This window comes from Schistocerca americana, chromosome X (genome assembly GCF_021461395.2).
Source record: "Schistocerca americana isolate TAMUIC-IGC-003095 chromosome X, iqSchAmer2.1, whole genome shotgun sequence".
NCBI lineage: Eukaryota > Metazoa > Arthropoda > Insecta > Orthoptera > Acrididae > Schistocerca > Schistocerca americana.
Window position 1 is genome coordinate 173304686 of NC_060130.1, and position 25104 is coordinate 173329789.

A 25104-nucleotide genomic window follows, 5' to 3' on the forward strand; every position below is an offset into this window, starting at 1 on the left:
GCTTAAACCATTTTAACCCTTCACCCATGAATATGGTCAAAGACCGAAACCGGTAGAGTTTCGGTTTAAAATAAAAATAGCCGATGGTTCAAATATGCATTTTTTGCATTACTTACCGGCTGTTGGCAGTCATCTTCCAAAAATGTTTAATTTTTTTTTAGTCACTATTGGACTGGCAAGTAATGAAGAGATTCTGCGCCAAATACCGTAGTGTCTCGTGTAGTGATAACTCGTGATCTGTTGACGATATTTGTCTCTCGGATGGTTCGGCTACCCACTTGACGCTCTGCCAGACAGGTGGACACTGGATTTTGTCCTCTTCCTTCTGTCAAGAAATGGTTCAAATGGCTCTGAGCACTATGGGACTTAACTGCTGTGGTCATCAGTCCCCTGGAACTCAGAACTACTTAAACCTAACTAACCTAAGGACATCACACACAACCATGCCCGAGGCAGGATTCGAACCTGCGACCATAGCGGTCACGCGGGATCAGACTGTAGCGCCTAGAACCGCACGGCCACTCCGGCCGGCTTCCTTCTGTCATCATAATCAATAGCTAAACAACACTCGACACTCACTTGTCTCAGTCATCGATACGATAGAGTTTCGCATGTTACGCGACGTCGGACGTGCTAGCTGTCTGAATGGCGTCTGCTTGAAAGTCTTAAAACAGGCACAGAGCAATTTGGAAAGTAAAAGAGGTCGAAACTTTCCATTTTTTCTTTCATTCTACATTTCAAACCAGTTTAACAACCACAGTTTCGTCCTTGAGCTTATAATGTGATTGCATATCTCCTATAACGAAAGTGAGACCCTACTACGAGTGACGTGTCTGCCAAAGGCCGGGCCCCGTACAAATCTAATTGCGTGGCCTGAAATATGAAAAAGATGGTGGCTGGGTGTTCTATATGCGTCTGGGACAGGAAGCTAGTGGGCGAGCTCTCGGACTCCTTCCAGAACGGCCCTGGCGTCTCATTTACCTCTCTGCTAGCGGCGCCCGCGTTCGCCCTGTCCCGTGACAACTGACTCATTCGCGAGGCGCGCGCAAAACGACTCATTTGTCAAAATGGCGTGATGGCTGGTGCCTGGTGCCTGGACAGTTCTGCTCTGCCAGCGTACTGCAGCCGTGTCGTCTTGACTGTGCGAGCGGCCTCGTCGAGATGGCAGGATATTTCTGATGTACATTTGGGCACTTGATGACGGTGCAACGGCGCGCTGCCAAAGTGCCCGGAGTTCTGGCTTCAGCTCCTCTTCAATACCGAGATGACTTTACAGCAGGTTTTCATCGCCATTCTCTCCAGTTTGCTGCTTCCTGTTCAGTTTTGTGTGGAGATAGCACTCTAGGACTCAGTTCGTCCGTACACATCATCTTCGGCCCGTCTCTGTCTGGCTGTCTGGTTTGTAGTTAACCCCACATGCCGAAGTAAGTGACCTACTCAGAATTCGCGTCATGGACAACGGTGTTCCATAGCCACGGTACGCTCTCTGTTCGCTGAAAAAGCTTTTCATATGTTAGTGTGGCTCTCTGTGGTGTCTTAAGCATCCGGTGGTAATTTTACATCTCCAAAGCACCGATTCTTCTCACCTACCGTACTTAAAACTGTCCCACATCCGTAAACATTCCAGCTATAAGTCGCAATAAACTATTTACTTAACTCGATGTTGATGTTATTTGATGCGAAAGCTTAAAAAGAAAGTTGCCGTTTATGCGGTGTCTCTCGACTCAGGGATTAGCTGGTTTGAATTCTGGTGGTGGAAGAATTTCACTGCCAGTATTTGTTTGGCAAAGGGAGAGGGTAGATGGCGTAACGTTGCTGATCACCAGTCTTTGGGTCAGTGCCCTGGATTAAATTCCAAACCTCTTTGCAGTGACTCTTGAAATGAGGATATGTGATGAAGACGGTGATCCGTCTGTCGGATGAGAACGGTAAACTCGGCGGTCCCGAGTCGGCTATGTGCCGGTACCGAGTTTCAACCTTTCCCTTCCCTTCATACATAACGACACATACCCAACACTACACTGTACAAGTACTTATCAGTCATCCATGCGACACTGATACGACACTTCGTAAGAGGTCGGAGGAAGCCAATGCAAACCACGTCTTTTAGGACACTGCTTAAAACAACAATATAGATTTCCTGCGTCAGCTCCGCTGCGCTCATTTTCTGATTTGACTTTGCAGCCGAGTGTATTGCGCAGGTAAGATCTTTCAGGTCTCATTTTCTTGCCGTTATCGTGCTTTTGCCTTAAGTGAAATTCTTCAGTCTGGTCCAGCCGTTCACTGTCAAATGGTTCAAATGGCTCTGAGCACTATGGGACTTAACATCTGTGGTCATCAGTCCCCTAGAACTTAGAACTACTTAAACCTAACTAACCTAAGGACATCACACACATCCATGCCCGAGGCAGGATTCGAACCTGCGACCGTAGCGGTCGCGCCGTTCACTGTCGATAATTGTGGTAAACCCCTGAAGGCGTTGTGGTAATTCGCTGGACTTGCATTCGTGAGGACGCCGCTTCAAATCCCCCTTCGGTCAATCAGATTTAGGCTTTCAGTAATTTCCCTAAGTCGCTTACGGCGAATGCCGGGCTAATTCTTTGGAAGGGCACGGATGATTTCCTTCCCCGATCCGAGCTGCTTCCCAGTCTGTGACCTCGTCGTAGATGAGACTTCAAACCTTAATCTTCCTTCCTTCCTTCCTTTACTCACTGCAAATTGTTTAGATTTTCCATTGTCCATTTTTAGGCTGTATTTAGTGCTAAGAATGGACGTAATTACACTAAAAGTGTCTGATGGTTCTCTTTCACTTTAATTGATAACTGTGCACTAACGACAGAAAAAGTATTATGGCTATTCTGCACTTTCATTCCTAGTGCGTCGTCCAGTTTTTACTGCCTTTCCTTAAAACTTACTGGCAGAATGCAATAAGCTGTGTATATGAAAGTAGGCACCCTTCTCGCATACGACGGATGCCTGCCGTGAAATTTACGGTGGCCGTCGAAATAATCTCGATGCGTCATTGTTTTAGGTAAGTTTTTACAACGTGGAAAATCAACGTTGTACCAGCATGAGGTAGTTTAACGTCCCGTCAAAGAAGATACTATTAGAGACGGAGAAGAAGATCGGATTGGGGAATATGGGGTGATGAATACAGCCGTGTCCCGTCAAGGGCATCATTCCGGCACTTACCTTCAATAAAGTGGAGGGATAAATTCAGGTGTCTGGACGGGGATTTGAATTGTCGTTCTCCCGAGTGCGAGTCCAATGTATCACTGCGCCACGTCGCTATGTCGACGTTGTAAGTCGCTTGCATCGCCCCTCTGTTATCGGAACTGTATTAAGCAAATGAGTGCTGTTATCACCTCAGCTACAGGTTCGCTTTTCCTTTCGTACTGTTGAGAATAACATCCCATCGAGACAGAGGATACTGGAAGCGGAAGGCCAGCTCAGCCGTATTGAAGGAAAGAGATACTTGAATGTCTCCTCGAGAGTGACATAATTAGAGACGTAGTATCAGCACATACGAGAAAAATGACAATAGAATTCCGCCATTGTCGTGTTGTAAGAAACATATCAGCATTCGCCTGAGATAATATATGGGAAACACGTCAGAATGACCAGACCGGGATTCGAGCTTTGCTCGTACCAAGTATGAGTCCAAAGCCCCGACAACGGCGCCTGCTGACTTGGTTAGATGGACAAGAGTGAACTTGTGTCGTTTCATAAAAAAATGTACATTTCACTTGATAAATCTTAAACATTCATTACTATCAACAAATGCTTTTATGTAAATTACTAAAATTGAACAAATTATGGAAGAAGGAAGAACTAGGGGATTAATTTAAAAAAAACTAAATCTACATTTCAATAATTCTGTAAGGTTTTGTTACATACGTCTCTTTAAAATAGTCTCTTTACTTTTACAATACTTTGCTGTTACTCGATTTACTCCTTTTCATTAAAAAGTATAAAGAAGGTATCAACTGTGAGCGCAAATAACTAATTTAGTCTAGAAAAAATGCATTAGTCTTGAGAGTAATAGTGCGAATATGAAGAACCCTACTCTGCTGTCCGCTGTAGCATAGTAAACGAAAACAGTTATCAACCCTAAATTTGGATTGAACCTGCAACTGTTTTACAAGACAGGATTGTATTAGAGATAGTATGTATGTTACCTCCGACCTGTGGACCGACGTCTAGGTGGCGGGAGGGGGGGAGGGGGGGGGGGACGTATAGTTTAATATGCTTCCAAGCGACAGTACAGTACGACCTTTACACGTTCACGAAGTATTAAAAGGGGGGGGGGGGAGGAGAAGTGTTACATCAAAGCAAAAGGCCTTGGATACATTCGACGACGGATCACACCCTCCATAACAGTGTACAGTAGCACCGAACAAATTGGTGTAGTGATCTAGCAGCGGGGCTCAAACTCCCGAAGCCCATACAAGTTATCTGTAGTATCCATAAACAGATTAACCGAATGCCACGATGGTTCCTCCGAAAAGCAAAAAGCAGATTTCCTTTCGCATTTTAAACTTCTCTGAGCCTGTGGTCATCTCTAACGTTTTCGCCGTCGAAGGTACGTCAAGCTAATTTTCCTCCATTCCTTCGTCTTCTGCTGTTCCCTTTAATCATACAATGCGACTGCCCGAAGAGTTTCTTGAACACGCCACGCCTGCTTCTCTCCCCAGCCGAGCTAATGCTTTGTGTCTGATGACCTCAGTGTGGCAAGATGTACGCATCTTACTTTGATCATTATTTCTCATATCTGCGCGAGTACTTTGTGCAGTTCCCTATAAATGGTATTTATACCGTTATTTGTAGCTCTCTCCCACTCCTCTTGCGAATAGAGGATGAAATAAATTTGCTTCTGTGCACTTCCATCCGGTAGCTCACTTGTTCTCTCTTAATTTGTTAAAATGGGCCATAGGTCAAATACATGATGGCGGCAGTGGCTTGCGGAGGAAACATTTTGACAGGAATTTAAGTCTCCCATAGAGTTGTGTATGCTCTCTGTTATAGTAAAGAGAAAACATCCCGGCCTGGCAAAGAGATGGCGTCGATATCAATGAATCCCTTTTTGCTATGTTTCTACACTACCGCAAGTGAAATGGCAAGTTAATCTACATTTTTTAAAGTAGTTAGGTTTACTTTAAATCGATAAGCTAGGATACAATGGTCTCTCGATGTTTTCGGTTTATCATCAACCGAAACTTATCTCAAGGTGTTGGATGGTTTACAGGTGGTGTGCTCATTCATGTTCAATTCTTATGAAATTAGTTACCGAATTCAAATATGGTTGTACTTGTCATGAAGATTATGTTATTTCCAGACACGCTAAAACTGCAAACACTGACGAAAACGCAGAGAAAGTTCAAAATGTGTTGTTGGAGGTCGACGATTAAAAGGTGAATGAAGTGGGTGACACCATAGGCAAATCAGAAGAAAGTGTGCGATACGTATTAGACGAAGAATCAACTTTGAGAAAGCTTTCTGCGAGTAGGGCGTCGCATTTGTTGAAAGCTTTCCGGAGGTTCTGGAGGTAAAAGTGGAAACAAATTTCCAAGAAATATTTCGAGCACTACAAACGATTAAGTGCACAGATTTGTTATCTAACATGACACTTGAACCTACTACTTGACGACAGAAAAGAAACAACGTCTCGAGCAGTGGGTAGAAGCCGGTGGTACTTCACAAAAGTATAGGCCATGTCGAATTCCTCTGTCGGAAAGGTTATGACCAGTGTTTCCTGGGATGCAATTTTCCATATTGATCACCTTCCAAAGAAGGAGATAAAATACTACGCAAGTCTTCTGCCCCAAGTAGTTGCTAATATACGTGGTCAGAAGCCTGAACGGAACGAGAGAGAATAATCTGTTATCTGGTCTGTGCACTTGAACACCAAAATACCGCGGCAGTGGGAGAACTGAGGGATTCGATTTCAGTTGTCTGGCGCCCACCGATTCCACGCGTGTCTAGGAAACGTTTGGGTTTCAGTGTAGAGATTGTCAGTAATTTGCAGGCCAGTCAGGAGTATCGCATCAGGGATGCTATGTGCTCTCCGGAATGTCTGTATATTTATTCCGAAAGCCAATGGATACTGCATGGCGGAGGGTACTTCGTACAAATACTCTTCAGTTCTCAGATTGAGCTAGGGGAATAATGATAAATCAGTGCGCGTCCTAATGTTTCTTACTCTCACTATTCAAAAGCGAGATGTAGGACGGTAGTGGCGGAATCGTCGTACAGCCTTCGTCGAACACCGGTTCTCTAAGTTAACCGAACACAGTTTCGCGAGAATCACGCCGCCTATCTTCCAAAGATTTCAATTTCAGTTCGTCAAGTAACCTGTTACACTTTCGTATGGTCTGTACCGAGCTATGGCGAACCTAGCACCAAAGTAGGTGGTCTATCTCGAGCAATATTCTTGGAAAAAAGTCCAATAAAGTGTGTGGATCAAAAATATGATTAAGTAGGGGGGAAAAGTCATATTGGGTATCCTTTACCATTACTAGTAGTTTCGCTTCCTGTTCCACTTGCAAAGAGAGCGGTGGACAAATGACTGGTGATATGCCTCCGTATGAACCCGATTTTTCGCATTTTATCTTCGTCGGGACCCCGGGTTCGATTCCCGGCGGGGTCAGGCATTTTCACCTGCTTCGAGATGATTAGGTGTTTGTGCTGTCCTCATTTCATTTCATCATCATTCATCAAAGTGGCGAGATTGGACTGAGCAAAGGTTGGGAATTTGTACCGGCCGTGAGGGCCGAGCGCATCTAGGCGCTACAGTCTGGAACCGCGCGACTGCTACAGGCTCAGGTTCGAATCCTGCCTCGGGCATGGATGTGTGTGATGTCCTTAGGTTAGTTAGGTTTAAGTAGTTCTAAATTCTAGGGGACTGATGACCATAGATGTTAAGTCCCATAGTGCTCAGAGCCATTTGAACCATTTTGAACCAGAAATAATGTGACTTTGTCAAGCAACACACTACTAATGCTTTATCCGAATGTTAAAAGTTTGGTTTTCCTACTCATCCGCATTAACTTGCATTTATCTACATTTAGAGCCAGCTGCCATTCAACTCACCAACTAGAAATTTTGTCTAAGCCGTCTTGTCCCTTCCAAAAGTTATTGAACTTCAGCGCTTTCCCGTACACCACAGCATCATCAGCAAACAACCGCTGATTACTGCCCACCCTGTCCGCTAGATCATTCACGTATATAGAAAATAATAGCGGTCCTATCATACTTCCCTGGGGCATTCCTTGTCACATTCTCGAGGACAACGTACTGTGTTCTATTTCTTAAGAAGTCTTCGAACCACTCGCGTGCGTGGGAACCTATTCCACATGCTCTTTACCTTCGTGAAAAGGCCACAATCAGTGTATAACATAGGACTAAAGTCGTGGACACAGGTCAACAGACTATGGTTATGCGAGTATGTCATTTCCGCCTACGTACGACGAAGCCAATCTCTTTTTAGTGGAGCGTCATTTCCCTTCTGTCTTGCCTTACTGAACAAACTGTTGTTTGCTGCTTTCACCTGTGGACTCGTGAACCATGTTAAATTCATTGTTGGCAGCCAGTAGGGGCAGGCTGTGAGGGCACGCCATAAACCAACCCACACGGGCTATCTCTCAGGAAACTGAAAAATACCCTGTGTTAAAGGAAGATTAAGTTTTTAGTGCTTCGTGGCATTTTCAAAACTCCATCTCCGAATAGCTACTACAACCTATATCCTTTTGAATCTGCTTACTGTATTTGTCGCTTATCTCGCTCTCGCCCCTCCCTCCCTCCCAATCACTCACTTCCCTCCAATACTAGATTGATGATCCCTTAATGTCTTTGAATGTTTCCTATCAACCGATTCCGTCTTTTGCTCAAGTTGTGCCACGACTTTCTTGTCTTCCCAATTCTATTCAGTACCTTCTCATTAGTTTCATAATCTATGTCTCTAATCTTCAACAGTCTTCTATAGCACCACATTTCAAAAGTCTGTATTCTCTTCCCGCTAAACTGTTTATCATCCAGGTTTCACTTCCATACATGGTTACACTCCAGACAAATCCTTTCAGAAGACTTCCTAACACTTAAATCTATATTCCATGTTAATAAATTTCTCTTCTTCAGAAATGCTTTTCTTGCCTTTACTAGTCTATATTTTATACCCTCTCTACTTCGGTCATCGTGAGTTATTTTGCAAAACTCATCTGTTACTTAAAGTGTCTCGTTTCCTAATCTACTTCCCTCAGCATCATCAGATTTAATTCGACTACATTCCATTATCCTTGTTTTGCTTTCGTTGAAGTTCATCTTCTATCCTCCTTTCAAGACAACGTCTATTCTGTTCTGCTGCTCTTCCAAGTTCTTTGTTGGCTCTGACAGAATTACAATGTCATCGGCGAACGTAAAAGTTTTTTTTTCTTTTCCCTGGACTTTAATTCCTACTCCAAATTTTTCTTTGGTTTTCTTTACTGCTGCTCAATGTACAGATTGAAAAACATCGGGTTTCGGCTACAACCTCTTCTCAACCAGTGCTTCCATTTCATGCCGCTCGATTCTTAAAACTGCCTTCTGGTTTCTCTGCAAGTTGAAAAACAGCCTCTCGTTCCCTGTATTTTACCTCTGCTACCTCCAGAACTCCAAAGCGAGTATTCCAATCAACATTGTCAAAAGTTTCCTTCAAGTCTACAAATGCTGTAAATAGAGGTTTGCCTTTCCTTAACCTATCTTGTAAGATAAATCGTAGAGTCAGTATTGCCTCGCGTGTTCCTACATTTCTCCGGAATCCAAACTGATCTTCCACAATGTCGGCTTCTACCAGTTTCTCCCATTCTTCTTCTGTAAAGAATTCTGCAGCCATGACTTACTAAACTGATAGTTCGGTCCAGAATGAGATTTTCGCTCTGCAGCGGAGTGTGCGCTGATATGAAACTTCCTGGTAGATTAAAACTGTGTACCAGATAGAGACTCGAACTCGGGATCTTTGCCTTTCGCGGGCAAGTGCTTTACCGTCTGAGCTACCCAAGCACGACTCACGCCCCGTCCTCACATCTTTACTTCTACCAGTACCTCGTCTCCTACCTTCCAAACTTTTATAGAAGCTCTCCTGCGTCTCCCGAGTTCGAGTCTCGGTCCGGCACACAGTTTTAATCTGCCAGGAAGTTTCATATCAGCGCGCACTCCGCTGCAGAGTGAAAATCTCATTCTGAAAACATCCCCTAGCCTGTGGCTAAGCCATGTCTCCACAATTTCCTTTCTTTCAAGAGTGCTAATTCTGCAAGGTTCGCAGGAGAGCTTAAGTTTGGAAGGTAGGAGACGAGGTACATCTACATCTACATTTATTCTCCGCAAGCCACCGAACGGTGTGTGGCGGAGGGCACTTTACGTGCCACTGTCATTACCTCCCTTTCCTGTTCCAGTCGCGTATGGTTCGCGGGAAGAACGACTGCCGGAAAGCCTCCGTGCGCGCTCGAATCTCTCTAATTTTACGTTCGTCATCTCCCCGGGAGGTATAAGTAGGGGGAAGCAATGTATTCGATACCTCATCCAGAAACGCACCCTCTATAAACCTGGACAGCAAGCTACACCGCGATGCAGAGCGCCTCTCTTGCAGAGTCTTCCACTTGAGTTTGCTAAACATCTCCGTAACGCTATCACACTTACCAAATAACCCTGTGACGAAACGCGCCGCTCCTCTTTGGATCTTCTCTATCTCCTCTGTCAACCCGACCTGCTACGGATCCCACACTGATGAGCAATACTAAAGTATAGGTCGAACGAGTGTTTTGTAAGCCACCTCCTTTGTTGACGGACTACATTTTCTAAGGACTCTCCCAATGAATCTCAACCTCGCACCCGCCTTACCAACAATTAATTTTATATGATCATTCCACTTCAAATCGTTCCGCACGCATACTCCCAGATATTTTACAGAAGTAACTGCTACCAGTGTTTTTCCGCTATCATATAATCATACAATAAAGGATCCTTCTTTCTATGTATTAGCAATACATTACGTTTGTCTATGTTAAGGGTCAGTTGCCACTCCCTGCACCAAGTGCCTATCCGTTGCAGATCTTCCTGCATTTCGCTGCAATTTTCTAATGCTGCAACTTCTCTGTGTACTACAGCATCATCCGCGAAAAGCCGCATGGAACTTCCGACACTATCTATTAGGTAGAAGTAATGCTGTGAGGACGCGGCGTGAGTCGTGCTTTGGTAGTTCAGATGGTAGAGCACTTGCCTGCGAAAGGTCCGAGTTCGGGTCTCGGTCCGGTACACAGTTTTAATCTGATATATCGGCAATTTCAGGTCTCTCAGCAACTGCTTTCTTTAGATTCGGAATTATTTTATTCTTATTGAAGTCTGAGGGTATTTCGACCGACTCTTTAGAGAATAACCGATGTGTCCTTAACAGGTGGCTTGCGGAGAATAAATGTAGATGTAGATGTACCTCGTCTCCTACCTTCCAAACTTTACAGAAGCTCTCCTGCGAACCTTGCGAAACTAGCACCCCTGAAAGAGAGGATATTGCGGAGACATGGCTTAACCACAGCCTAGGGGATGTTTCCAGAATGAGATTTTCACTCTGCAGCTGAGTGTGCGCTGATATGAAACTTCCTGGCAGATTAAAGCTGTGTGCCGGACCGAGACTCGAACTCGGGAGACGCAGGAGAGCTTCTGTAAAGTTTGGGAGGTAGGAGACGAGGTACTGGTTGAAGTAACGCTGTGGGGACGCGGCGTGAGTCGTTCTTGGGTAGCTCAGATGGTAGAGCACTTGCCCGCGAAAGACAAAGGTCCCGAGTTCGAGTCTCGGCCCGGCACACAGATTTAATCTGATAATTCGGTAATTTTCAGGTCTCTCAGCACTGCTTTCTTTAGAATCGGAATTATTGTATTGTTATTGAAGTCTGAGGGTATTTCGACCGTCTTACACACCAGATGCAAGAGTTTTTGTCACGGCTGATTCCTCCGAGACTATCAGAGACTGACGGAATACCGTTTTCTCCGGGGACTTATTTGGATTTAGATCTTTCAGGGCTCATAGGATTAATGCTACTACATTCTCCGGAAGTTATTTGAAAAATTTTGGAATTAATATATGTAAGAATAGATATATATATTTTAATGTAGTTATTTTGCGGAGAGGGAGCAGGATCGTGGCACTAGTAGCGCCCCCTCCAATCCCCCCGCCCTCGGATCCGCGCCTGCGTATTTCAAAACTCTTATTCAATTCTCCTTTTCCGGAAGAAAGCTGCGGTATCTGAAAATTCCACGTCGGGGGCCGATTTCCGGCACCCGAATCGCGAATGCCGGGCATCGGAAGAGCGAGGTGTGCGAAGTAATTGGCCACGGAGGAGTGGCAGGGGGCGACGCGTCTTTTCTGGAACAAGATGGCGGCGGAGCTGCCCCCTCTGGCGCGGCGCGCGCGGCCCGCGGGCTCAGTCAGTATGTTCGCCTGGGACGGCGCGGAGGCCGGTGCTCACGACCAGTGCACGTGGACCGAGCTGTCGCAGCTCTTCCGCGCCTTCTACAAGCGCGTCACCATCAGTGAGGTGGACCACGAGGAGCGACCCATCTGCTTCAGCGCTCCCACCGCAGGCCTCCGCCGGCCCGACCACCTCGACTTCTCTCCACTCAATTTCCTCGCCTGCTACTTCGTCAGCTCTCACAAAGGTTCTCTTTTCTACACGCGTCGGCTACTGGCTCATTTCCCCCAACGCCCTCGCAGCGGTTGCTATACTGGAGTTCTAAGAACTCCCTTTTGGTACCTTCTTTCCCATTTTGTTCGTCTTTAGAGATTCCAGAGCTTCTATTTTGACGATTTAACACTAAACTCGCTATAGGTAGTTATATGATTACCGTAGACTAGCATATGTAAGTCTTCCACTCAGCGAGCACTGTCCTGCAGGAGAACTCGCACCGCCGCTTTAGCCCCTAGGCGTCGCCCAATCGGTTCTTTGTTCCTATACTTCCCTTGGACGTAAGAGACAAACTACATAGTTTGCGTTCTAACCATTTTACACAATAACCTTAGTTTTACCTTAATGAAAGTTCATATTTACTAGTTTAGTTAAAAATTCATGTACCGAGTGTATTAAGTTTTGTTGCATTATTACACAGGAAAGAAGTAGTCGCGTACCTATGTATTCGATCGGTATGAGAGGATTGAGGAGCTAATAACTGTGTACTGAGACGCCTTTAAAATCGCAATAATCATTATGGAGTTCTGGAGAAGAGGTTGCTAAATAGAGTCGAGCAGATTATGATTGTTGTCCCAATCTGAGATGGCAAAGGCACGGCAGTCACTCATTGAGACACATTTCTTATGATATTACAACTCCCCGCCCCCCTTCATTTTAAGAGATTAGACATTGTTGTCTTACAATGGAAACAAACATTGTTACAGTGTAGAAAGAGTGTCTTTATTAGGTCCATTAGCAGAAAGCATTACACTACAATGAATATTTGTAGGGCAACGCTCCGTGGTTTGTGGGTAGTGTTGTTGCCTCGTGGAGGCGTGGTCATGGAGTCCAGTCTCGCCTAGGCCATGCATGTGGATTTTTAACTGGCATCACTTTACGTGTCCTGCATAGCCAATGGATTTGAAGTGATGGTATGCAAAATAATCACAGTAAGCTATCAATATATGTAATAACAATGTCTAATTGTGTTGATGCATAAATAAAGGGCAACATTGAATTAATAATTGTTGGGCTACAAACCATAAACAAAGGAAGTAAAATAGCTGGATGGACATAAAAAAATTTGCACTTTATACTAAAAGTCCAAATCGTAAGCATACATTTCCAAACTTTTACGCCTAGAATGAACAGTAAACTTAAATGAACTTTTTTTCGGGCTTATATTAAAAAGACCGTGAGCTGCTCACAGCAATGAAACTACTCCAAAAGTGTCACTAAATTTAACAAACTGTTCTTAAAATTTAAATATAAACACAGACCATAGTCTCCAAAAACCTGCACTAGCTTTCTGGTGCCGCGAGAGCTTCGGTGCAAGTATAATTAAACAAAGTATTATTATTTCTCGTTAGAACCATAATTGATGACACTATGGATCTAGAACGTTTAATCTCGTGAACTATTTAGAGAATAACCGATGTGTCCTTAACGGGTGTTAGGCTATAAATTTCAAAGGTTCGGTCATAACATTCTGATTTTTACCGTCTGGTAGTGAACGCGACTTCGTCCTCCGATGACGTTTTGTGTACATGAAAACTGCCAAGTGGCAGCATGATCTGTATGGCATGTGAAGCTATACGAGATACCCTTTACAATAATTGGCTGCCGGCGCCTGTGGCCGAGCGGTTCTAGGCGCTTCAGTCCGGAACCACAGGGCTGCTACGGTCGCAGGTTCGAACCCTGCCTCGGGCATGGATGTGTGTGGTGTCCTTAGGTCAATTAGGTTTAAGTAGTTCTAAGTCTAGGGGACTGATGACCTCGGATGTTAAGTCCCATAGTGCTTAGAGCCATTTGAATAGTTGGCTGGGTAAGTTGGTTCGTACTATGATATTACCACGCAACCACTCGTAGGACCGCGCCTAATAAACATCTGTGCTGTTGAACTCAGTCAAGTTGATGCTGTTGGTTGGTTTCACTAAAGAAAAGCTACACCAAAAATTTCATCCACTCAGGCTGTTCTACATGATTATATAACTAACAGCTTCAGGTGTACACAGACAATAATTCACATTCCGTTTAAGAAACTGAGAAAATTGTTACGTCACTAGGGTGAAACCCGTATGGTATGGCAGACTTGTTGCAGTAGCTTTGAGCTGTAGAGAGATAAACCAGCCAAGCAACCGCCGTAATGTCGTAGACTTTTCTGCTTCTATCATCAGAAAAATGAGCACGACACCCCATATTTCTTCAAATATCTACAATACATTCGTTTTAACCAAAATGAAAACATGTTCTTTGAGGAAAGTAGTGAGCATGGACACGATAGCTCTTTCTCTCGCCTTCTTCAGCTTCTATAAACTCTAGGGACCACTTTGATATGCATGGCAGAGGGTAATTGGCATGGTACCACGTGTTACGATTTCTTGCCGTTCCAACCGCACAGGGAATGCGAGAAAAATGGATGCTGAAATGCCACTGTGCGTGCTGTAATAGGTCCAACTCTGTCTTCATCGCCCTTACTTGACATGTACGCTGGGGGCTGAAAAATATGTTTATACTCTTCAATTGATACTGATTTTTCGCTCGATGTTTTATGTCATCTTCAAGAGTCTGCCAGCTCTGGTTTCTCATTATTTCCACAACGTTCTTACGTGAGTCAGGCAGACTTGTGACCATTCGTGCCCGCCTCCCCCCCGCCCCCCTGCTGAGCATACGTTAATAAATGTTAGTTGATATGATCCCCACATACATGAGCAATATTTTAAAGTGATTGGTAAGCTGTCTCCTGTGTAGCCTGTCTACATTTTCCCAGTTAATTGCATTGAACCGAATCGAACCGAACCGAAGTCTGTGCCTTACTTACAGTTCAGCTTGTGTGATCATTACTTTCTTCTCTCTCTCTCTCTCTCTCTCTCTCTCTCTCTCTGTGTGTGTGTGTGTGTGTGTGTGTGTGTGTGTGTGTGTGTGTAAGTGTGTGTGTGTGTGTGTGTGTGTGTGTGTGTGTGCATAATTCTACATTTCTGTATTTTCAACCTTTGCACTACTTTGAAATCTTATCAAGATATCGTCAAATATTTTTTGCAGCTCTTTTCAGACCGCACTTTGTTATAGACAAACTGCATTATGTGCGAAAAGTGAGGTTTTTATTAATATTGTCTGAAAAGTCATTTTTATACAACATGAACAACAAGGGTATCTTTCCAAATGACTGAACTTCCCCCATCTAAAGCTAATAGCGCGCCTACAGAACTAAGATATTTTTGCGTTGCTCGCGTACTGCAAGAACCATTGGCGACGTTAAACGGAATCATTCGCGAAGCACTTGCTTTAGAATGAATGAATACATAGTTACTTGCGTGAGTACTGATGTCCACGGAGTGGGTTGTGCTAAATCCACATAGATTAAATATAATATTATCCTAATCAGAGACGCATGGGCTCTAATTTCAGAACTTATGATTTGAGTAAAGGTATTTGCTGCTGACAGTATCAGACTAAAAAAGTAAAAGCTTCAGGAGTCTACTCTTGGTCATTATCAGCACCATATTTCTGACATTGGGAATTTTCACGTGCACATAGCACTACAGAATTTCACAGTAGTTCAGAGTCTACGTGACACTCCATGCTCTGCTGCGACTGGCTAGGTAAGCCAGTTCACGTGTCGCAGAAATGTAAGGCCATTACACCGTCTAGAGACCACGCCTAGTGAAGCATCGTCACAGAAAAGGGAGTACCAGGGAGCTAGTCAGGGCGCTAATGACCATTGAAGTTGTGCGCCCTAAAACCACAAAAAAAAAAAGGGAGCTAGTGATTCAACAGGCCATTCAACACTGCCGGTCCTCTGATCAAATGGGACCGAGCGGCATGGTGAAGTGGTCGAATACTGGGATCGAATTAAGACAGTAGAGGAGCGCCGATCGATAGCCACAGTGATATAGACGCTAGTCATACGTATGCGCAAGCATAGTCTACCTTGCTATGTATGATGGAAGGGGCGCATCATTTTCTCCATCCCATCTGCCCCCCTCCCCCGTTTTTCCAGTTGCGAATGGTCCGCGGGAACAAAACTGTTTTGTAAGACAATTTTTCTGATTTTTCTGATTTTTAGCGACATGATCATTCCATGAAATACATGTGTGAGGAAACAGTACTTGCGCTGGGATTACTGTGATTCAATTCACGCCTGACCACACTGATCTTAACTTCCACCTTGTCCCTAAAAGCACTTCACATGAATAGTAGAATGCTTCCTTGAACAAGGCCACTGACAATTTCCATCTTCATCCTTGCCCCCTCTACACTAGCGCCTAGTCTGTAATGCCCTCGTCATCGAAACATTAAATTTGACTTACTTACCTCCCTTTTGAGAGAAGTGTGGTTGCATTCTTAATATGACTCTCCGACAGTGGTTTCCAGAGTGATGTGTTAAAGACAATGAGAGCACTTTCTTTCGTTTGCTGTCCACTGAGTGATCTGTCTGGAATAAATTTTCTGTCTGCAGGAGGTTTGTGATAATGGAAAAAGGAAGAGGGAACAAAATGAAACACAAAATAGCTAATGCTGAAAGCATTCTCAAAATATCAATTTCGTGGTCTAACTTAAACAGATTGTTTGTACTAAAGCATGGGTATCAGATGAATAACTTGTTTTTTAAAGGTTGCCTCGTGCAAGATTTAGATTAGCTACTAGGAAAAAAAAGAAGTGTGTTAATCTGTGTGTCTCTACAGGTAGAGCGGCACTCAGAAAACTCTCTCTCTCTCTCTCTCTCTCTCTCTCTCTCTCTCTCTCTCTCTCTGAAATTCGTTTGTTTATTGTTAAATGATTTCATGAACATAAAAGGAGTAACTCTTAGTGCTGGTTTGCGATAGTGAAAATGAGAAAAACAGTACTGCCAAGGCTGAAACTGGCAGCTGATGATTCTAGTATAGCATTGATTAAAGCAATGGAACTGCAATTAAGTAAGAGAGAACTAAGAAACATCATGTTATTTTTTCTCTTTTCTTGATACACAGATCTACACATTTACATTTTGACTGAAGGTATACCAGATTCTGAATGCACACATCCATCTTCTAAAACATGCCACGAACCCCGTTATAAGTGTCACTTAACAAAAATATTAGAATGCATATGCTGAAACACTGTTGATCAGTAACAATTTAAATTAATTTTCATGCAGAATATGTATCAATAGAACAAGTAGTTTGCTGCTACACCCTAATATACTTTTGTTCCCCTGATGTTTCTTCTGCTTAAAACTTAGTGCTATTGAAATACAGAACTTGAACACAGACCCTTACCCCTGTCTCTGTCACTCTGTACCATATACTTGTCACATTGATGATTGTATAGCCCAAGTGATTGTATAAATCCTATGCTGTTGGCGAGTGAAGAGGTCGAACCTTACCAAAGGAGACATTGTATAGGGGTGAAGTTAATAAAGAAATTTAAAAACCTTTGTAAAATGGTATTTACTGAGGATTATGTTTACATACATGAAGAATGACTGGGACGGGTATGCAGTTCACTTGTAGTTATCACCACCTGTGTTGTGACTTATTATACATAAACATGTATTTTCATACTCCAGCCACCCACCCACTACCAGTTACCCATATCACTGCAGAGTTGACTAGCATCTATATATCACTATCGGCGTCATTGAAAAACTGCTGAATTCATAAAACTTAATGAGGTCGTCTGTACAGAATTTATAAATCTGTTGTCCCCATTTTCAGCCGCAATTTGCTGTGTTACCCTTGAGCAGAGAGGTGTTCACACAGACTGTATAAGACTGCAGGTCATATCAGTCTACAGGAATTTCAGAAGATCTGATCCATTTAACTATCACTCTGCATTACTGTCTTCAACTGCAAGATATCTCATTCACAGATGGAGTCATTTCTGTCATACAACGGCTTGGATTAACAGAGAGTGAGCATACAAAGTGAAACGGCCATAGTGTCTTACCTACGGATAAAGCAAATAAATAGCAGGCTCCTGTGTATAACTACAGTTCTGTTTTAATAATGGCACTACATCACAAAAATGAATCATAAACTGTTTACAGCGAGTAGTCAAGGAATATCCCACAGCCCCGTACATACCACACCTTCCAGATGACACTGGGAAATATAAGGATACCCCACCATTTCGAATTTACAAATGACTGATAACAGAAAAACCATGATTTGTAGACTATAGATATGTGCACAACTGTTTATCAGTGTGATTTCTCTGTGGCAAACCAAGCTGTAAGCCAGCTTCACACTTTTCTTGGTTTATAAACTGCTTTGATTTTTCATGACAACAGCATTTCAACCATTTCCATTAAGCTGTAATTGTGCTTCCTTCAGTCCTATTTCAGAAACTTTGGAAAGAAACTGTGAAAATATTTAGCCCATATATGTCCCACAAATTGAAATTTCAAATTTCTTGCATTGAATCACACCACCTCCACTGCTTCCCCCCCCTTTCTTCCCCCCTCCCCCTCCCACTCTCCTCCCTTACCTTTCTTCCAAGGCTGTCCAAAACGCTGAAAATTCATTATCATCCTTGAGCCTCCAATTGGGTCTTAATCGTTCACATGTATCGAAATTCAACCTTGTTTTACTGATTACAAAATAAGGAAGTTGTTTGAATGAGTCCTGTGGAGTTATGCATGAGGCACTAACCTCTTATCAAAAAGGAGAGATTTTATAAATCAGTGGAGGCAAATGCCAGAACAATTGATGAAACATTTGCCATGTGCTTGCTTTACCTAAATTATGTATTTATCACTTAGTGCACCTGTTTTACATCAAAAGTCTGATTAAGTATATGTAAGTTTTTTGAAGACATTGTTTGTATTAATGACTTGCCAAAAACACATGGCCAATCAGAACTGGAACCAGGGACAAATCTGACGCACAGGAGCAGCAGTTCTTAATAATGAGGCAATCTACAATGACAGGGGAGAAGGATGAGCACACAGAATCACATTTGATTAGTGAATGTGATTATCACAACTTGATTTGTTGCTGATAGATTATAAAAACTCTGCTTAGACCTGAAGGTTTATATTGCAGAACAAAGCAATTTGAATACATTAGCACCTACTCATCATATGTCATCTTGGGGTAGTCAAGTCATTTCAGTTGTTTATATGAAAATAACAGCCCCTTTTATATGAACAGACTTTGTAAATGCAAGCAGTATAGCTATTGCAATAGATGTTTCTAAAACGTTAGAATGAATTTTGAACTATTGTTATGGTTAATGAGAATTCTCTGTTTGCCACTGAGTCCTTGTATGACAGATGCAAATTGTGTGTGTTCCTATTTAAAGTGGTCATTATTTGCATTTATGTAAACAGAACAGATTTAAATAATTTGCTTTTACAGTTCATTAAGTCTATAACGGTGTGTACAATCATAATAAACAGTACAATAACTGTGTTTTTTAGAGTAAGAAGTGGTGGATAGTTGACAAACTTATGATATCGTCTAAATTGATGTAAAATAATAATAAAAATGGAAATAGGTTGCCCATTGACCATTTTTCTTTGATGCCATGTTGAACTGGTCTGAAACATTGCTCATTTTACAAAACACACATGTCATACTTTCATTTAATTTTTGACAGTTATTAAAACTCAAAATCATAGTAGCACACTGTACAAAAAAATGTGTGTACTTGTCCTTCGTCGTGATTTGACATTTAATTGCCACGCCCCCCTTAATAAGGGAGCCAATTATGAAAAAGTGAAAATATGTTGTATGGCATCCCAAATTAATGTTTATGTAACTTGAAAATTTTTAATTGTAATGTAAGCAACAAATAATATGAAGTCAATGTTTGTAAAAACTATCAAATTTACAAATGTTCAAAATTACTGCCAAAAAGTAGCTATAACTTTCGAGGAACTTTATTTATGGGCAACTGAATCTCTTATACCACCCAGCTGTGTAAGGTTTTGTGGTATACAAAGCGTTTTTCAGAGTACCTTGAAGATAAAAAAATCTAATGTTGTTAAATTATCACCCCTTGGTACACGTTCAACACCACCTAGACCAGCCCACCACCAAACAGACCAACCAGTTATCCAGAAGTGACTCTAATGTTCATAGTAGTGAGACAGTGCATCTTCCTGTTTTGAAAAATAGAACTAGAAAAATGACTACCTGCACTTACACATATATTATCAGTTCAAAAATAGACATTTCCATCCGCATCTTCATATTTATTGATATTGATAATATTCAAAGAGTGTAAACATTATACCAGAATGTGTGTTTGGGTGGGTGGAATACTCTTGATGCTAAACTAATGTCTCTCATAACCACCGCACTTTCATATTACATATTAATTTGATGTTCACAGCTGAGATAAAGATGCCGAGTGGAAATATTGACAAGCCCATCATTGAAGACAATCGTGATGGAACAGTGAGCATAAAGTATGATCCACGTGAGGAAGGACTGCACGAGCTTTCTGTGAAATACAATGGAGAACATGTCCAAGGTAAATCAATATGAAATGAAATAATTAAACTGGAGCAATCTTAATCTAGTACATAAATTTTCTTTGCATCTTAATTTGATAGTGCCTACACAAAAATATCTGTATTTAAAAGACTTTTCTTTTCCACCTGTCAATAAATTTGAGAGTAATTTTCATGAAAATGCTTTGTAATAGTAACATTGTTTGGATCCACATTTAAACCTGTAGCTGTTTGCTTGTGTAAACTTCCATTACTCAAATGTGTGATATTATTTTAATAGCAGAACAAACAAATTGTAAAATTTGAGGACTGTGAAAATGAAATAAGAAAATTATGAAATTTAATACTGGATATTTAAAATTAAACATCTTAGTCAAGTAAGTCCAAGAGTTCTGGGAATTATGATAAGAGGCCCAGCTATACGGACTTAAAGACAGACAAATGAAACAATGTATCTGGGTTCGTTTGTTTGTCTTTAAAATTAACTTGTATTTGACTGTGGCAGACAAATACATAATTTAATTTTACTGAGCAAGGTTTTGGCATTGGATTTGAGGCTCTTAATCATATGAAACAAGTTTCTGTGTTCTGTTACTGAACATTTTTATGTATGTTGTAGTTGTAACTAAGTTAAAGAAACAGCAAAGACAAGACTTAATACCAGTTGCTGGACATGAACCATGTGGCCCTTTTCTCATCCTCTTTTTTTTTTTAGTAGCGAGACAAGAGTCACCAGAACAAACAAAAATAATGATATATTTTTTTTTTTAAATCTGCAGGATCACCGTTTAAATTCCATGTAGACTCCATTACGAGTGGCTATGTCACAGCATATGGACCAGGACTGACACATGGAGTCAGTGGAGAACCTTCAAATTTCACCATATCAACAAAAGGAGCTGGAGCAGGTAACTCATCTGATAATTTTGCTAAAGTGAAAAGGAGAAAATACTAGAATCTGCATCAAATAGACACACACAAATGACCATTTTATACAGACAGCTTCCTTGTTTCTCATCTTCTTGCCATTGCAATACTTGTATAGTTATGCTGCAAAATTGTTATTGGCCTTGCATTTCAGTGGTGTTTCTTTTTCTAAATTTCAACAGTAGAAGTTACTTTATTTTTGTAAAAACAGTTTCATTGTACTTCCTGATTATTTTTTTACAATAGAACAAGTAACTGATTTGTATTAGTACTCACTACAATTCAATAATTATTCCATATTGCTCACTTAAAACAGTTTTTTTAGATTACTTACCTCAGGTGGCCTCAACATTGTTTTGTTGTCTAGGCATCCAGCTTTTTTTCTAGTGAAACCTGTACACTTATTGAATTAAAGTAACAGAATTCGAGTCTCAGATTTTACATACTTTTTGAGTAAAGTTGTCACTTCCATAAATTTCCTCTTAACAATATATGTAAATGGCAGAAAACATTACATTATTTCTCAGCTTGGACCTATCCCCTCTTGTAATTTCAAACAATATTGAACTGTCTACTGCAATTATAATTATCTGTGCTTGTGAAATCCATTACCAAGATGTGTTTATGCCTGCAGTTAGGTCCCAATAACAGGTGTGCAGTAGGTAAAGAACTTTGATCCAGAATTCAGCCAGTTGTTGTTGTTCAAATTTGTAGTTTAAATCCTGTTTTTAACAAATCAAATTTTAGTGACTACACGTAATATTGTAACACTCACTTTAGGGCCATCAGCATTTATTGAACACAAATAAACTTCTTTAACAACAGACTAAAATTGTCTATTAGTTTACAAAACCAAACAGTAATAGTTAGACAGAGTCTGATAAAGTCCAAACACTACTATTTTGTACATATTTATATTTGTGGTGTCTTTTCTTCTGGACATGTCTGAAAGAGCAGACATGACACATATAAATAAGTACATATAGGGACTAAATGGTACCTTCTGTGTGGACGCATTTATTCATCCAAACCATTGCAGTACTCAGCTGAATAGCTGTGAGCAAATAGGGGATAATTAACAGAGAACACCACATCTGCATTTGGGCTAGATGGGAGGCATGCTCAGATGGCCTAGGCAGTTCAAGCAACTATTCTAGAGAAGTGGAGCATCTAGGTTAGAGTTGTGGCCCGGCATAGATTTTCACATGTCACCATTGCATTTAATGCATGTGTGTATGCAGCTGAGATGTGAAAAATTTCTTTCATCCTACTATTTTAATATGCATGTGTTAGGCATGGCAGTTGTGGAAACCACACATTTGTAAGTTGAGGCACTATGCAACACAACTATAAAGAGCATTAGTAGTAATTATTCACTCGTAGAGATGTAAAGTGAGGAAACAGCAACTGAGAGAGTCCACCACTGAGCAACCTTATATTTGCCCTTTTGGGAATTTCAAGTCACCAGACTGTGATATTGGTGGTGTTCACATCACAGGGGCCTTTGCTGCATGTGGGTGATGTTGCACATACTGATTCATCCGTATTTCCCATTTGCATGTCTGGCAGAGTTACTAAAAATACTTTAGATGCAAACATTAGCTCTGAAATACCTAAAATTATTTGGCCCCTAAGATGACCAGCTCATATGACATAATGCTCTTTGATCGAGCTTGTGAGACACGAAGGTGATAGAGACTCAGGTCAAATTCAAGTGGCAAACTAACGACCATCGGTTGTTACATCAGTCAGCATGAGTGTGCTTTTAAGGCAGTTTCTCATGCTTCTTTTGGCAAATGCTGGGCAGGTCCCCACATTCACCTCAGAGTATACGATACAAAAACGGTAATAACATGATATCACACAGAACTAAGTTAATGCAATTCAGACAGATGACACACAGGACTTACATCACTTAGGTTACTTTGACAAATGTGGTGTCAGGAAGGGGATCCAGCCACAAAGTTAAATGATAGAATAAGATTTGCTGAATCCTGAAAAAGTGAGCCCCATATTAAATGGGATAAATGCTACAAAAAAGTTGCAGAATGTATACGTAGGCATATATAATGCAGTTCGTGTTCAAACTAAGTCTGCTGTTCAGTGGTTGAATTAGTATGTATGCGCTATATTTTTATATCATTCGTTGAATAGCAACAGGCTTACTGATGCTATAAATCAATATTTTGTCAGACTTCACTATGAAACTGAGTAAAAGACCTGGTGTTACTGTTGGCCTTTACTCCATAGCCTTGGCATTAATTCACATTTTGTTCAGATACTTCTAGCAGAGCAGGACAGCATGAATGATGGTTAAATTGATATCACACCAAGTCTCACCCCTCCTGGAGGAGGAGGAAAAAGAAAACTTGAGAACTTAGTGTAGCTGGTTCAGGACAATTTGCTTATAAATAATCAGTGAAATATAATACATAAAGTAGAGTAGTTCCCGTAATGAACAGTCTTTGTGATGTGAACTGAGTCATCTACTTGATGGTCACACTTTCTTCCTATCTTGTTTATTGATAAGTGAAAAAATATATTTGATAGAACTACAACAGAAAGTAGTAAGGTTTTGCTTGCCTCAACACCTTGTTATCAATATCAACTGCTTCTGCACATGGTTTTGAGTACTCCTTCACTTACGTTTAACAAAAAAAATCAATACTCCAACTACTCGATTTAATAAATTGAAACTGACATATCTTGTGAGATGCTTATGCTTATTTTTACATACCACTTGTTCCCAAGTTATGGTTCATAATGCAGTAAAGTAATATGGTTTCAAATGTAAATGTTTTATTTTATACGAAGCTCTTGCATTATTACTATAACTTTACCTCTGCTCTTTATATTATTTTTTAAAATCAAGTCTCACCTCACCTCTCAAGAAGAAGAAGAAGAAGAGAGGAGAAGAAGAATATAATTATAAAATATTAGTCTGTCATGGATATTTAACAGCTTATAATATACTATCACTCTTTATCAAGATGCACTTAAATATCATTTCTCTTGAGAAACCCCTCGCATTATGTGCAAATCCTTAAACAATCTCTATATATTTCCTTTGTCTACAAACTTTTATCAAATGATAATAAAGACTGACTGACTGATTGATATACTATTATTAGGCTTACAATAAAAGCAGTCTGAAGATGCAGATAACAAACATAATTTAAGGAGTTTCAGCTAACATCTATCTCCTTCTTGCTTGAAAATGATTTGCAGAATCTCCACATGACTTTACCACTTGAAAGTTCAAAAACTTAGCTGTTCTCAAATGCCAAAGACATTCAAAAGTAACAGAAGCCATTCAGGAAACAACCCCTTTGCAAGGAAGGTAATATGCCAGAAATTGATAAAAAGTGAAGTACCTAGAGTTGCCGCTATATGTCTTGTATTAGTCAATTTCCTCCTCCTGCCCCCTTCTCTCGTACCAATTCCCCCTCCCCATGTCTCTGTTTATCTGCTCCACCCCCCTTCTCTTTCCACATTATCACCCCAGCCTCAGTAGGAGGTTGGTGGTTCTTACCCCCACTCTACTTCATTCCAGATGTTAAGTAATATGTGTACCAAGTTAGGTTGGAATAGATCCAGGGATTTAGGAGGTGATTTTTCATCTGTGTACATACACATCAAATATATTAATATATTTAACACACATTTGTACATTTTTACCTGTATCTCTAGCGAATTTTGCCTGCAATTCTCTCTCTCTCTCTCTCTCTCTCTCTCTCTCTCTCTCTCTCTCTCTCTCTCTCTCTTCCCCCCCCCCCCCCCCCCCCCCCCCACTCCTCTCTCTCAGCTTACATTCAGTCCTACTGCCCTCAAAATGTGCTGCGAATAGAGTTAGAAGAAGTAATAATTTTTTCCTTTCATCATTTTGTGGGGGGGGGGGGGGGGGGGGGGGGGGGGGGGGGTGTTGCAGTGAGAAAATAACTTGTGAAAGTTCGAAATTACGTGTAAAGTTTGTTGCAAGTCATTAAGTGCCCTCATTCTCAAAGTCTGGCTATTTGTGCATTGTGAACTACACTTCTCTTTTCGCCC

At 41.4% G+C, this 25104-nt stretch overlaps 1 protein-coding gene across 4 annotated transcripts in view; it reads left to right on the forward strand.

Moving 5' to 3' along the window:
- Positions 1-25104, forward strand: part of LOC124554863 (filamin-A) — a 546889-nt gene that overhangs the window by 466205 nt on the left and 55580 nt on the right. For all 4 annotated transcript variants that reach the window (XM_047128531.1, XM_047128533.1, XM_047128532.1 and 1 more), the window contains 2 exons: positions 20010-20150; positions 20910-21038. In XM_047128531.1, coding sequence (XP_046984487.1) covers positions 20010-20150; positions 20910-21038 — 270 coding nt within the window. The remainder of the gene's footprint in view (positions 1-20009; positions 20151-20909; positions 21039-25104) is intronic.